This window comes from Struthio camelus, chromosome 7, assembly GCF_040807025.1.
Source record: "Struthio camelus isolate bStrCam1 chromosome 7, bStrCam1.hap1, whole genome shotgun sequence".
In the NCBI taxonomy this organism is placed as follows: Eukaryota; Metazoa; Chordata; class Aves; order Struthioniformes; family Struthionidae; genus Struthio; species Struthio camelus.
Genome location: NC_090948.1, coordinates 9,645,301 through 9,661,336, shown reverse-complemented (window position 1 = coordinate 9,661,336; position 16,036 = coordinate 9,645,301). Strand labels below are relative to the sequence as shown.

Sequence of the window (16,036 nt, the reverse complement as noted above, 5' to 3'; positions counted from 1 at the left end):
AAATTCCGTTTCTGCACTCAGTATTTATACATTTAATTATGAGTATCTCATAGAAGGAAAGGAATTTTTCTGGCTATCAATATATTTGAAAATTAGCTGTATAGACCTTTAAGGAAATTTTGACTGTTCAGAATTGATAGTAAAGAATATGCCTAAAATATGAATGGTTATTTCATATATACTGGAAACATGTTTTTCAGTCATATGTTTAGATTGAATTTAATCATTTCTCAAGCATCCCTGAAGGATTTTGTGCGATTTGTAAGCAAAATAGAGCTACTGTAATTAGAAATCTATTGTCTGAAAATTTTACATAAGAAAAATATTATTATTGCAAAAGAATGAACACTGCAGTTAAATAAAGAACCAACTTTGGTTTTAGATACCTTTTCCGTGTCTTTTGAAGATTAGTGAAAGCAGGTTTAGTAATATGTATTGAGTTCATTACAATAATTGGTTGGCTGTCCTAAAGAGGTAAATAATGCTATGCATATGCAGTTAGGGTGAGATATAGGAAGGAAGCCTCCTACTGCTTGTGAGTTTTAAAGAATGTGTATAAAATGCATGCATATAAATGTGGCAAGGCAGAACATGCAAGCACTTGATTCAACTAAGGAGCAAATGCAACACTATGTTCTGAATAGAAGAAGGGTATAAGTAGTGCTAATCTGCCTGATTAGAAAGGTTACTAAATTTAGCTAATTTTCTGTATCACCTGTATTTAAGAAATGGAGGAGAAGTGATTCAGGCAGGTCAAAAATGATTCAGGCAGCTCAACACTTGTTAGCGTGATTACAGCAGAATGTGAGGTTCTAAACTGTAATTTGAAGAAAGAAATAATTAAACATATGGTGTAATTGAATAGTGAAAAAAGATGAAATGTGGATTTATCAGTGTAGTTCATACTAAAATAATTTGTAGGAAAGCGGACAAGAACATGTGAAGTGTTTTATCTGAATTTCTGTATTTGATGATAGGAAATTATTATTAGAACTGCAGAAGTCAGGGAATAAATAAGGGAACAGCAAGGGGGAACAGCACTGGTTAATTGTGAAGTATCAGTGGGAGTGCTCAACAAGTAACTGTTAGGATGGGAAGATATAACACTGATCTTGACTGATTTTATTACATAATTTTAATTTTCCAGACACAAGACTTTGCTAATGAAATCTAGTGGAAAAAAGGGTGGGAGTTACTTCCAGTATAAAGTAGGACCAGAACATGCTACAGAAAAATCAAATGAGAGTTAGAGTAATGTGTATGGGTTGAAAGTACTTTAGTATAAATTGTAAATTCATACATTTAGGGACTAAGAATAGTAAGAATTTGTTTTATAAGCTGGGATGGAAGTGTGGAAGGTGATATAGAGAAGAAGACTTGTTTATGTATGTCAATTAGAATATGAACTGATTCATACTCCCAATTTCATATAGTCTATGAATGGTATAACTGTAGAATGCCAAGAGTCCTAGTAGGATGATCAGTCACGATATCTACAGTTAAAAAACAGGAAAATAATAGTAGTTTACTTCATTTTCATTACTACATTTTTAGGAATGCAAATTGAAACAGGCACAGAAGAGAATTATTAGGATGAACAGGGGTTATGGAAGATACTAACGGAACATGGCTTGTTCAAGATGGTGAAGGCTGTGAGAGTATATGACTACTTTTTATAAACAGTTGTCGGATGCATATACTTAAAGACAGATGAGCTACTTAAGTCAAAGGGTATCAACACCAGTAAAAGAACAGTTGGGGTAAAACTGTCATCAGTACATTTAGTTCGAAAACTGGAAGGCTTTAAACTATTAGAGCTATGAAGTTCTATAGAAGTCAGTAGCAGAAATCCTGGAGCTTCATATCCCACTAGCGTTAGCATGGAGTCTGAAAACTGCCTGTGTTCCTCTTGAAGTCCAACAGTTGTTGCCACCTACTGCTAATATGAATAAGCACTGTTTAATTTAGAGTATAAAAAGAAAAACTTTTATGTTTAATATTAGAAATCGACAAATTCCGTATGTACAGTCTACCAAAGAGTATTCTTGTGCTCGGTTATGAGCAACTAAGAAGGCTTTCTGTGCAGTATCCCTGGAAAGTACTACTTAGCTATTCCCCTCCTCCTGCTCAGTGCACACCTGTAGGACAGATCACTTCTGACACTGTTTCAGTGTCTGTCAGCTGTCAGTTTCTGCTGAGCCGAAAAGCTCAGCTGCTTGATAGCTTTTCTCTGTGTAGCTATTATTCCTTGCTGGTTTTGGTGTTGATGCCTTAGTCAAGCTGAGAGCTACCTGAAGGGCTGTGCTTTGTCATTAGACCCACATTCCAGGTGTCTGTGTTGCAGGGGAAAGAGGAGGAACCTGACCACTTCTGCCTCTAATCAGTCAGATGTTGCATAAGGCACAGATTGGAACTGCAGAGCACAGTGCTTTAAGGCCCTTCTGACCCCTGGCTTGGCAGCTATCCATGTGGCCAAGTCTGATCGCATAGATCCAGCTGCAGTGTTCCTGAAGGGCTGCTGTTCTAGGTTTATGCAGGACAGGTCAGCCAAGCATTTCTGGTGGGACTTGCATTTTCTTCTTTGTATTCCCCGTTCTCTACCCAGGCCCCTGGCCACTGTGGTATCTCACTTGGTAAGGGGATACTGTTCTTCACCCCATGAAAGTTTCTCTGATTCTGATCCACGTAGCTAAGCCTAACCATCTGCTAAAAGATTGCATCTCCCATGCCCTGCTGGCACTGGTTTACTGTGGAAAGTTATCGTTACAGGTAGTAATAACTGGTGTGGCTCGTTTGAAAGCCTATTTCTGCTGTTCATCTTCTGGCCCTTACACTGTTCACTGATAGTGTGTTGGCATTGTTGGGGTATGTTGGCAAGGGCTAACCCTAAATTCCTCTCTGTCCTTGTGTTTTGTGTTTCGCTATAGCATTTTCACTTCACTGGCAGGAGAAAGGTCGCTTTTAAAGAACAGGCAGAATGTGACAGAGAGACCCAGATCCATAGCCATTCTGAAGCTGATGACATTGTGCTTCCAGGAGAGTTGCCGTGGCGTTAGACTAGCCCCCTGTTCTTCCCTACCATTCTAGTTGCTCTTGAGTCCCGAAATCAAACAGTTAAAGGGTGGTGTCCAGAAGTCACACCAATGCCAGGTGGTGCAGTCCTTTTGGCTTACCCTGCCGATTCTCCCAGGCCAGTTCATCCTTGGATGATCCACTCTTTCCGCATATGGAAGGAAATAGGACTGCATGGTTGTGACCAGATGGTACTTAAAGAACTACGTAAGCATGTGTGTTAGAATTTCTGTATATTTCTTTCATGGAGGAAGCTGAGTCCTGTCACCACTTTCTACAGTGCTGCATTAGCTGAATACCCATTCAGGATCTCCCTGCCATTAAGTTTCCTCAGAGCAAACTTGTTTGCAGGAGGAAAAGAAATACTTACATTCTCTTTGGATATTGCAAAGGTCTTGTGGCAGTGTGTGAATAGACCCGCTATTGGAATGCTGGTAAGCTATATATCTTGAAGAATAGTTATTCTTAAAGTTTTTAATGTACATAGCAGCATTTTATTTTTTTTTATAGTTACCACCTTACCACTTCCTTGTGAGAAAGGTGATTTACTGCTTAGTAAAAGTTCCAACAATAAAAATTGTTATTGAAAGTGTATTCAGATACATTCTGTCTTCTCAAAAATGTTTTTCACTATCTAAAATTCATTATCGTACAAAGATTTTATTGGATACTTTAGAATAGTAATATGAGTTTGTATTTGTGGTAGTTGAAAAATTATGTTAAGGTGATAATTCCTGACTCAAATGCTCAGATGACGAACAAATATAGAATACATAATAATAACAGATACTTTATTTGAATGCATTGATTAGCTTGTATGAAAAACAGGACCTTAAAGCTTATATTCAACACATCAAAACTCTTTTTTTTTTTTTTTCCTTCTTTCCCCTGTGATCCCTAAGGAAAAGATTAGGGTCGAAGACAATAGATGATGTTTTCTCATTAGGTGGAAATTGATCTTATGACTGACTTGAACTGCTGGAACAGATTATTACTTTGGCAATTCATGAAACTCCTCAATAAATAGAAATTAGATTCCCTCTCTGGTGTTGTGTGAGTAAATTGCTATTTTAAACCTATAGAATTTTTTTCTACCTTTGAATATAACGTAATTGATTTCCGAATCAGGTTTGTAAAGTTGATGACTTTTTTAAAACCTCTTCTTTCTTCTGTGGATTGAGTGATGCATTAGGAAGGTAAGAAAGAAATCCAATCTTAAATAAATGGAGAAAAACCATATTTTCATAGAAAATAACACAGTTTTATTATCTTTGTTCTGCAGCTATCGTGCTGTCTTTTGCACAAAAGGCATGTATTTAGTGAATGTGATGTTTCCGAAGAGAAAATGTATTTATGCTGAAATAATGGAGATGTTTAATAGTATATGTATTTAGTTAGGAAAATACGTAAATGATATCAAAGTCCTATGTTTACCTTGTCAATATAAGGCTATAGCCACGCTAAAGCATCTCCTCTTTAAATGATATTTCAGTAGAAGTCCATGTTGTTCTGTTGCTTTATTTTGTTCAGTTATATCTTCTTTGTTTATACAGATTGATACGTACTGTGATAATTCAGTGAATGCTTTACGCTCTCACCAAAAGAGGCAATTCTGGCCACTCAGTCTTCCTCAGGTGTTGGTAGAACCATTTACATGTCTACACGGTGAAACAGGTGAGGAACACATCCAAACTAAAAGCTAGCTTGGCCAAAAATACAAGCTAGTTTTAGCCTGGATTCGTTCCCTCATCTGGTTCATTGTGCAGCCACAGGAGAACTGATGATGGTAGTGATGAAGACTAAGAGCAGGGAGTAGAGGGAGGCCAGGGGTGCTGCTTCTTGTGGTGATGTCAACTTATGTCACTTTAGAGCACATGTACATAATGCTCAGATATTACATGCTCTTTAAAAACAGTGTAGTACTTGGTGCTTTCAAGCTCCTGAGTTCAGGGGTGTGCCCTCAGAGTGTGTCCTGACTCATGTCGGAACAGGCCTGGGTGAACAGTGTGTGTTCTCCCTCTCTCACCGTTCCTGTCATTTAGTGTAGACCTACCAACAGTGAAGTGCTGAAGGTATAAGAAATTTATCTGTGACATTCTTTCAGTCACTGATCAGGTTAAAAAAATAGTTAAGATTTTTTTGCATTGTTAACTTACTGTTAAAACTTCTTGGTTGTCCTCATTTTAATACTTCCAATGACATCTAATCGTAGTGTACACAGGCATGATATTTTTGGATTTGCTCTTTGAATTTTTGGGGTACTGTGTCTCCAAAAATGAAAATCTCAAATCTATTGGCGGGTAGTTTGTGTGTTTTATTCATTTTCTGCCACTAGGGGGCACTTTTGACCACTAGATTTCTCTGCAAGAATGGTAACAAGAGGTAAAATACGTTTTCATTTTCTGACTGGAGGCGCTCATTCCACTAAGCTGAATTTCATATTTTTAAGTTCTTCATTACTCAAAGAGTACTTAATCAGCTGTTTATTTTTAAGCAATTTTAGATTTAAATGAAGTATTCCCTGCAGTGATTTATCAAACCAGAATCTTGTTGAGGTTACAATTCTATTACTGTTCCTATATTAATACTTAAAGAATAATATCCTGCGTTGTTCATACTTTCATTAGACTTCATTCAAATATCATTCATCTTTTCTGCGCAGAAATATATAACAAAAGATGATAATTGAGAGTCTCCATCATTTAAGGAATAAAAGGTTATTTGGATACAAGCAGACATCATTCTTCTGTAAAGCTGACAAATGGTTATGTACAAATGATCTGCGTGGTCATTGTGTATAAGGAGTCACTGTAACAAGTTCAAAACTGTAAAAACCAATTTTATACATTGGAAAAATCCTTTTTTTACTGAGGATAATTTGTTTTATAGTTAAGAACTTTATATAAATTACTTATACTAAAATGTCAGTTTGATTTGTTTTAAGAAATAAATGTTTTTTGCAGGGCTGAAGCTAGATTTTGATAGTATAGAGACATATCACCTCATTCTGCTTTTCTCTTATGAACCACGGTTTAAAATATAAATGAAAAAATGGACTTCAGGTCAAAACTTGCAACACAAGAAGATTGAATACATTTAGAATACTTTGAAATGTATAAAATGTACATTGATATGGATTAGAGGCTGAGCAAGAAAAGCGGCAGTTTTTTTGGTATAGCTTTCAAAATCACAGTACATTGTTTTATTGGAATATATTTATGCACAAGAGAGCACAATGTTTATTCATGTAAAGGAAAGGTTCCTCATACAGTACACAGATATAAATTATGTACTTGCATATGTTGTAGGTGATTGCTTTATTTGTACATAAAGAGCAGGCATAACATCAATTTACATGAATAAGCCAGTGTTCCTGTGAAATAATCCTTTAATGTTCATTCCTAAAATAAAAATGGAGATTTCAGGTAGTGTGCTGCCATACCTTTATCAATGTTGTCGTGCTAGATTACTCAAGACCTTGCTGTGAGATGAGATGCAACAAAAGTCTTATAGAAGTGAATAAGAGAGAAAGAGGCTGTTTTGAACTTTTGAAGTGTGTGTTTTCTTTGGATTTTGCAATGCTTAAAATTTTTGTCAGGATTACAACCTGACTTTTCATTCGAATTTTTGATGGTCTATCCAGAATAGAAATCTTAGAATCCTTAAGAAAGCATTGCTGTTTAGCCATGCTAGCTTCATCTTATCTTTACTTGGGCGTTTCTCAACAGGTGGTATGCATGGGCACTGTATCTCCCTGATACTGTCCTCAGTAACCTGCATGCATGCATGCATTAGTAAGAATCCAGTTCTCTCATTTGCCCCTTTTAGCGTCTTTTTAAATTGTTTTATCCCTTGCAATTATTTTATTCCTCATTTTTACATGACTGCTTCTTTTATGTTGAGTAGAACCGTAGTGGGTTTTCTGGCTCTTGTTACTCCTGTAGCATTACACTATTGTGCCAAAATGTTGTGAGAGAAAATAGAATTGGGTGTTAAGACAGCATTTTTTCCTTAAGAAACTGAGAATTCCTACAGTTTCTCCCTAACCCTATATGCCTCTGATTGAAGTAAATCCTTAAATTGTTGCCTGCTTTGCATTGTATGCACACTAGTTTTGTGTGCATGCGTGTGTGTGTGTGCGCATGCCCGCACTACTATTCTGTTCTTGAAGCTGTGCTCAGTGCCAGCCTGACTTCAACAACTATAATTTTCAGTAGTGTCAAGTGGCTTGAGTACAGGATTTATTACAGCTAGGCAGACTGAGAGGAACATATATTGCTTACTGTAAAAGCATCGAGTAATTTAGCAATCGTACAATACCTATCTGCCATCACTAATGATAAAGATTTCTGTTCCATGTGAACTAATGCTAAAACTAGAGCACATTGGTGTCCTAAAAAATTCAGTGTTTCCCATCCAGAAATAAAGCCAGTCAGTAATGTTATATGGTCACTGACAAGAGGCAAGTAGTGCATATACTGCCTTTTTTAGCAAAGTTCTAAATATATTCAGTTATTGAAATACTACAGTTGTAAAGTTCTTTTTAACATACAGAGTGCAAACTAATAATAAAGAGATCACATTTTGATTATTATAGACCAAATGAAAAAATAAATATTTCCGCTTCTCATGATTTTAATAAAATTATAATTAAAAAAGACACATTTCACTGACTTTTGCTGATTTGGCAAGAAATAAATGACTAAAAATATATTCCAAAATAATATGTAGTTGTTGGTCTTAGTAACTTTGTAGAATGTTCTACAAATTTTATAAAATTTTAACATTCAAAATCCTTCTATTTGTAAAGTAGTTTACACTGCATTTTCTTCTTGAAAGCCAATGCAGTATTGCATTGACAAAGGCCAAATTTTGATTCTCAAGATTTAATATACTGTAATCTATGTTGTAATGTAATTTTACTGTAATGTCATATACTTTGATATAAACGTACTCTGGTTAGTTCAAATGCAATATAGTTTTTCTCCAGAAGTAACGTGCAGTGTACATTTTGCTACGCGTTTTAGAGCTATACAGCATCTGAAAACGTGGTGCCTTATGCCTTTCTTTCAATTTGTGACTTGTACGGTGTGTTTTCTGAGAAGAATGCAGAAATGTATCATTATTATTTGAGCAGTCTTAACATTTTCAATTTCACTGACATCCCGTGTTGTCAAACTTTTTTCACTGAGCATCTGTTAAACATAAAAGTCTCTATTGTATTTTATCAAAATGAGCAATCCTGACATCTGTAATTAAGCCTCCCTTATTTCTCTTTTATTGGCTTTAACATCTTTGTGTAACAGATTGTACAAATTGCACATTTGTTTGTAAAACAGGTCCGGATTGTTCTTTGAATGTCCCTTCCACGGAGTCTTACTGGATTCTACCAAACGTAAAACCATTCAGCCCTTCTGTGGGCCGGGCTTCCCATAAGGCAGTTCTACATGGAAAATTTATGTGGGTGATTGGTGGATACACTTTTAACTACAGTTCATTCCAAATGGTGTTGAAGTAAGTGATTTCTCCTTTGTGATGTCCTTTTTGATACTGCTTAGGGAAACACTAATCTTGGTAGGGAGGTAGCATCTATTCTGCAACTTAATGGAAACTTTTATATTTTCATATTTTTCTATAGATTCTTCATTAATTTTCTTACTTTCTAGTTGTAATTTTCCTATAATAGAAGAAAGTTAAAATATGAGTAATACTGATGTAGATGTGATATTAGCCGGTAACCTCATGAGCTTCATGAAAACTATTGCTATTCTTTGCTGCAAAATATAAAAATAATTGTGGCAGTAAAACAGTGAAATAATTCAGTGTGTTGCTGTTTTCAAATAATACATCTAGGATGCTATTGGCAATTCTGAAGTTAATTTATAATTACAGGCGACTCATTTTTAATGCATGCATTTAGCCTGTGGTTGTCCTGCAGGGAGGGTTAGGTAGTTCATCCGTGTGCCATTGAGTTTACAGTGCCTCATGTTTGACAGGTTGTATGTGTATTTATTTGATCAGCTAATTAAAAACATAAAATTGAAACAACTGTAAATAACAGCTAGCTGATTTGTATGGTATTTTCAGTATATGCACAAGCCCTTAATGCGGAAAATGATCCAAGAATTAGGGTAGCATGTTTATTTTCCTTATTTTTGTCATCATCTTATTTTCTTATTTAACTTTGCAGCCATACAAAACAGTGTTGTCGTCTCTGGTGTTTCTGTTTCTATCTTGTCTTATTGTTGTTGCCTCTCTTCCATCTTGAAGTTGATGGAAATTAAAATCATGCAGCTGAGAAGGTGCTCAACAGTGTATTTTTATGCTAGTGCCAAAGATTGTAATGTAAGCAATTTAGTGTTTTTTTGTGTGTGTTTGGCTGATAATAGTGAGCTCAGTAATCTAATTTCATAACTTTCTTATAAATTTAGTGATTCTTTTTATTACAGTCTCATTTTCTGAAACTGTTAATGGGTCCTGGAAAGAGCTATTCCTGTTTTCTTGGATGACTATTTAGAACACTATTGTCACAATTGAAAGTGCTCATATTACTGTTGCTAACAAATTACCAGATGTCAGATAAAGCACAGTAACTCATCAAATGCGCACTCTTTGCGAAACGAAGTGGTTCAAACATGCAACAACCCCAGTTTCTGGGCACGTAGAAAACATTTACTTTTCTATTTCTCTTTTAGCTACAATTTGGAAAGCAGTATATGGAATGTAGTACCTGTATCCAAAGGGCCACTCCAGAGATATGGACACACTCTTGCTTTATATCAGGTTTGGACTCTTCAGCATCCTATTTAATTTCTTTGTGTGCACTGTTAAAAATCTTGAAATGGCTCATCATGAGCATAGATCTTAGAGGATGATGTGACTAGTAGGGACTTCTAGTCCCTAAACACTTTTGAGTCAGTGTTCTCTTCAGACCTTAAAAGATCTATTGCATGGTTTTTGGGGAAAGATTATAAGTCACTTTTCAGCTGACAATAAACCCTCAAAGCTGAACCCGCAAATAAAAGAGGTTTTATGTAATTGGAATTGTTGTGGTAAGCATCAGGGACCAGCAAGGGCCGTCCCTTCCTTAAGGGAAGGTGAGCCAGGAGCTGAGGGTGACCCAGCGTGGGCAGTGCCCTCACTGGCAGGTGCTGCCCCACAGGGTCTGAACCTAGCAGGCAGAGCTGGGTGCTGATGTGACAGGGTCCATCAACAGCCCCAGACTGATAGTCTTGCTTCTACAGATAATATGTAGTCTGCTAAGCTACTTTGTTGAGGGCACTTTCAAAGGCTTATTTCTTTAACTTTAAAAAGGGATTTTTATACTGATAGAATAGAAAGACAGGACTGACCTTTATGAAAACAGTTGCATTTTATTAATTAGTTAATATTTGGCTAGTGTTAATCTTCTTTCAGGAAGTGGAATTTTCAGTTGGTTGCATAATATACCTTCAGTAGGGAAGAACAAAGAAGACTCTACTGTAAAGTCAGACCAGAATGTCCATCTAGCCTAGTAACGTTTCTTGAAGAGTGGCTAACAGTGACTGCCTAGAGAAGAATATAAGAAAATGTGACAGTGATATTAAGAAGCTTCCTCAGAATGCTCTCCCATTCTGCAAATGGGATTTCTAAGCTAGGGTAGTATCTTTTCGTGGAAAGATCTTTGGCCTCCTGTTGACTATTTCAGCCTATTTTTAGCATCTGTGTCATCCTATGCCTAAGAATTCCAGGGTATTGTGTGAGGAAATATCACCTTTTAGGAAACTGCTACTTCCTGGTTTAATTTTGAAATTCCCTAATTCTTACACTACTTTCTATTCATTTTTTTCTCTATTGCCCATGATTTTGTGCAAGTCCATCATATCCTCTGTGTCATCTCTTTTTTGGGGGGGTAGAAAATTCCTTGTCTTTTTAATAATCCTGCAGAAGAAAGCTGTTTGATATCTTTGATAACAGTTATCTCACTGCTTCTACCTTTTCCAGTTCTATGATATCCCTTTTGAGATGCAGGGAATCACAGTGTTTGAGGTACTGGTACAACAGGGATTTAACATAATAACATAATTATGTCATAGATTTCATGGACTAAGCTTTTCCTAATAATTGTTAGCAGTATTTTCGCTTTTTTAAAAATGTGATATTGAGCTTCAAACTAGTATTTTCACAGAACTGTCAATTATAACCTCAAGTTCTCATTCCAGTCTATACAAAGCCATATGTACAAAGTTAAAATTATCTTATTCCAGTGTGCATCACTTCATGCTTATCAATTTGAACTTTTATTGATCCTTTTATTTGTCCTTTTATTATGCAGTTATTCAGTATTACGGGATTGTTTTGGAATTATTTGCTGTTGGTCGTTCTTAGCTATCTTGAGTAGCTTAGTATTGTCTACAAACCATGTCATTTATCTGCTCATACCAGTTACAGATTGTTTTTGAGTATGTTGAACAAATGAGTCCTAATTATAAATCTCTTTGGGACTCCATTGACGGCCTCTCTTCACTGTAAGACGTGACCATTTTTTCCTAGACTTCATTTAGTTATCCAGTTATTTAGCCATGTGATATTTGCTTTGTTTGTCCAAGAGCAGCTTAGTTTCTTTAGGAGATGAAAAAGGTTGTCAAGCACTTTTGAAAGCTCCAGGTATCAAACCAGACCTTTGATTGTTTCAGGAAACTCCAGTATTTGTGAGGTGTAACTTCCCTTTTCAAAAGCTGTTTGACTTTTCCCCAGTGTGTTTTAAGTTTTCATGGGTTCACTAGTTCTGACTAATTCTAAGTTTTATAACTTTGTACATGAGATACAAATAAGGTTTACTGGTTTGTAGTTTCTCCAGTCTCTCTTTGATTCCATTTTAAAAACTGGTAGCGGTTTTTTGGTACAAACACATTTTAAGGGGGGGGTATGTTGCTGATTATTTTGTCTTTTTTTTTTTTCCTTATTATTCTATTGGTACTAGAATGTAAATACTTCTGCAATGCCTTCTATGTTAAGAAAGATCTGCTGTGGAAATATGTGTGAGGTCTACCACAAAGAACTAAAAATGCAAAAATTAACTTTGTTGTATTGCTGTGGCCTAATCTTCTCAGAGTGCTCCTTCAAACTGTCTGTTGGCACCACGAGTTAGTTAGCTAGCTGTATTTCTAATGTGTTTGAAAAATGCTTTATTAGTAGTTTGTATACGTTTTGCAAGTAGCTTATCAAACTGTTTCTCGGCTTACTTTATACACCTTCACAATTTAATCTGCTGGAGTTTATGAACCTTTATTTTGAAGTATTTCTTCTTCGTTCTAACAGTTTCCATTATCCTCTTCTTAAATTGAGCTTGATTTATTTTGGTATTTCTGATGGGGAAATTTTGTGTGTTTTTTTTTTTTTTAATAATAGGAAGTATTCATGTGATCTGAGCAACATCCCTAAAATGTCTCCATGCTGTCATTAAAGATTTTATCCTTTTAGCTTTACTTTTTTTAGCTTCATTTTATGAGCAGTCTTATTTATATTTAGTATTCCTTTTTGAAGTCAAGTAGAATTGTAGGATGTGGGTGTTTTTTTTTTTTTTTTTCTTTTAGTGTCTTTTGGTCTTCCAGGAGTGTTAAATCTAAACGTTTTATAATTAACATTATAGAGCTGTTTTTCAGCAGTTGGGTAGAACTAGATTCTCTGCATGGCCCAGCATCAGCTCAAAAATACTTTTCTTCTCATCAGTTCTCTGGTTCATTACTATATGTTTTGTGTGTTTTTTGAGAGGTTAGAACTTTCTGACTGGTATTGTTGGTTATTACAGTTCTTGGGACCTTTTATTTGGGAAACATTCAAGTAATGTGTCATTTAGCAGTTCAGAATATAGACTAACAAAATAATTTAACCTTTTTTATTTGACAGTTCTAATAATTTTCTGAGATATTCCAGACTAAAGGCATTTTAGAGACATTTTAACCAGCAAATATAAATTAAAATGGACTTATGTCAATTCTCCAGAGGTCTTTTTGGACCTCAGTGAGGAAATGCAACTCGTTAATATTAATGAAAGTTACAAGCAAGGGTGTAGTTAAGGATGCATTGCTGTTGTGTAAGGAACACGTTAATTAGTAATTAGAATCCGCTAATAATGAACACAGGGCCATCATGTAAAATAAATAATTAAGTAATATGTTACTTATACTAGTGATTCTGTCAGATGGCAAAAACTGCAGGGGCTAAAAGGAGCTGATCATATAAGAAGAAGAACTTTCAAGTTGAAAACGTACAAGCTTTTAAAATAAGTTCTTAGGTTACATTATTAGGATAAAGTCTGATATTTGTCTTTTCAGATGCTCCGTCTCTTGAAAAACTGAAAAATAGTTTATTATGAAGAGCAGCAGAGCATCATATAATACCTAGAGATGGCAGTTTTGAGCTGTGTTTTATGCTGTATACTAGTCGTTGTGTAACGCTTTCTTTTTAGTTGAGAACAAAAATATCCACAGAGAAGAAATTAGATTAAGTTTTGGACTTGAGCTCCTGAGATTTCAAAGCCTTTCGCAAGACCAGAGTGAGTGCATAGAGCTAGTATTGCCTGATTGTGGTGCAAGGTAAATTGAAGCTATATAATTGACTCTGTGGAGAATGAAATAAGTTACTGTGCCCATTTCCCTCAGAAAGCTTCTTTAGTTAAAATTGAAGTACTGTACTTCTTTATTCTGAAGAAAAAAAGATCAGAAGACTCCCACTGATGTATAGTTATAACAAGTGACTAAGACTTTTTTATGCATTTATAGAGGAGAGGAGAGATATAAAGGTGTTCTTACTTTCAGACCAACTGTTATATAGTATTACCTTCAATGCCTCTTCAAACTGGTTATTGGAAAGGTGTTAGCTATCTCTGTTAGCCATTGGTTCTCCCATATCTCAAACATTATATGTAGTTCCAGGCATCTTAATACCAAAAAATATCGACATACTTTGAAAGAATTCATAGAAATAGATTATTAAGAGACTGGAGGAAATGGCTTCCGAGGTTTTTAAAGTTCTTACATATAGCTTTGCTAAACAGTGACTAGATAGGAAGTTAAATGTTTTCCTGTCTTATATTTTGAACACCACTGTAGTCCAGGAGAAAATTACTGGCTTTTACGATATATAGAAACAGACTGAAATGAATCCTTCTTTGATGAAGTAATACCTTTAACTACAGCCAGAAACAATTTTGAAATCAGTGGAAATAAAGAGGTAAAGTGCGACGGCTGTTGATGAGCTATGCCATCTGAGATATAAACTGCTGCAATATGTACTGTCTTGAACTTGAATCGGGTCCTGTTTGGAAGCTTGGGTTATAATACGCTCCTTTTGTAACTCAGCGTGTGTCTTACTCAGGTTCTTATTCAGTGCACATATAGTTCCACAATAAGCTAAGAATAATAAGGCAGACAGGGGAGGAAGACCTTTTTCTGAAGAAGATGTAATTACAATGAGGAGTGAGGTCTGCTTTCCATTCTGTCTACTCTGATCTGGTGGGAGGATTATGGGATCAAGTGGGGATGTTGATTATTCATTTTTGTACTTTTGATAGAAAAAAGAAATATTCCTGATGGTGTTAACATATTAAAGAAGTTAGTGGTCGGGGGAAAGGAGGAGGTTTTGGACGGTCCTAGCCCCGGTGCTACATATTAAATGCAAGAACTCATTTGTAGTGGAGGAGTTATTGTCAGATGGTTTCCTCAAGTCTTATGTTAACGTATGATAATTTCTAGTCTTACTGTAGTACATGGAGCAATAGGAGAGTTTACAATTGGCTTATCGTTGTAATGCCAATTTAGTATTATCTGATTTGAAAGTTTCACCAAATGCTGCAAGTTCTCTAGGTATTCTAAAGCTGTCATCCTGGTCTATCAATGAAAAATTTTCATCGTGGTTTTCTTGGAGGAATTGAGAGACAAAAGGAGCTGAGACTGTCATCAGAAATGGCTTCTCCCTGTCACTACCTGCTGTTGCTAATTACTGCCAAGAAACACTTGATACGATTTAAAAACTGGCTTTATACTTTGAATAGAATCCAGTTGTGCTGGATTAGTGTGGTCCTCTGTTATAGTGTCTGTAAAATGAGGATTCTTGGTGTTTATCAGGGATACCAAACAACATTTACGCTGATTGAGAATGTGTGTATGGTATCATTCACAAGGCTGTATCTTAATGCTTTTGTTTGTTTGCTCATTGTATTTACTCAGGAGTTCATGAGAACTACTCTCTGCATATATAACAAAAATTGCTTTAACTGGGCAGCAAGTCCTATTGCTTCAGCCGTAGGAACCTAGTCTGATTAAATAGATGAAGTATTGTGAGGAAAAGTAGTGAAATGTGAAGTTTTTTTATTTTTGTTTCTTTTTTGACTTTTTAAAATTCAACTAGTTGGTCTTATAGAGGGGAAAGGAATGGCATGAAGACTCAAGTAAGAGTCAGAGATGCTAAATTTTAGTTAACATAGGTATTTATTTGTATTTATGCAAAATTTTGAGAATGTTTGTGAAATGTCTAGGTATCTCATTTTTGGCTTCTCTTCCTGAAGGATGATGAGAAATTGTAGCGCAACAGAATTCATGAAGCTACAGTATGAAGGAGCAAGTCTGAAATAGGAATTGCAGTCTTTGTTACTGAAACAATTTAAGTGAGGGAATTGAATTCCACAGGCAAAATGAGGAATCTATTCTAATCTATCTGTTCCTGAGGTTCCTGATGGCAAACACTAAAGTGAAATACCAGGTTACAGTATCTTGCCTGATAATTTGTCCTGGAGAAATTTAGTATCTACTGTAGCTTATTGGCTGCAGCATACGGTCAGTGTTTGAGCCCTGTGGACACCAGTATGATCCTTTTCTTGAAAAGGATCAGTTGCTTTTTAGAGTTATCATTTGAGCCATTCTGCTGAAATATGGGAAAGGAGCCAAGTTTTTGTATTTTAATCATGTAATTCATCTTGAGAAAT

General features: G+C 35.7%; 1 protein-coding gene across 4 annotated transcripts in view; it reads left to right on the top strand.

Moving 5' to 3' along the window:
• ATRNL1 (attractin like 1) overlaps positions 1 to 16,036 on the top strand; it is a 542,042-nt gene that overhangs the window by 62,798 nt on the left and 463,208 nt on the right. For all 4 annotated transcript variants that reach the window (XM_068951630.1, XM_068951631.1, XM_068951632.1 and 1 more), the window contains exons 7-8: positions 8,412 to 8,586; positions 9,768 to 9,855. In XM_068951630.1, coding sequence (XP_068807731.1) covers positions 8,412 to 8,586; positions 9,768 to 9,855 — 263 coding nt within the window. The remainder of the gene's footprint in view (positions 1 to 8,411; positions 8,587 to 9,767; positions 9,856 to 16,036) is intronic.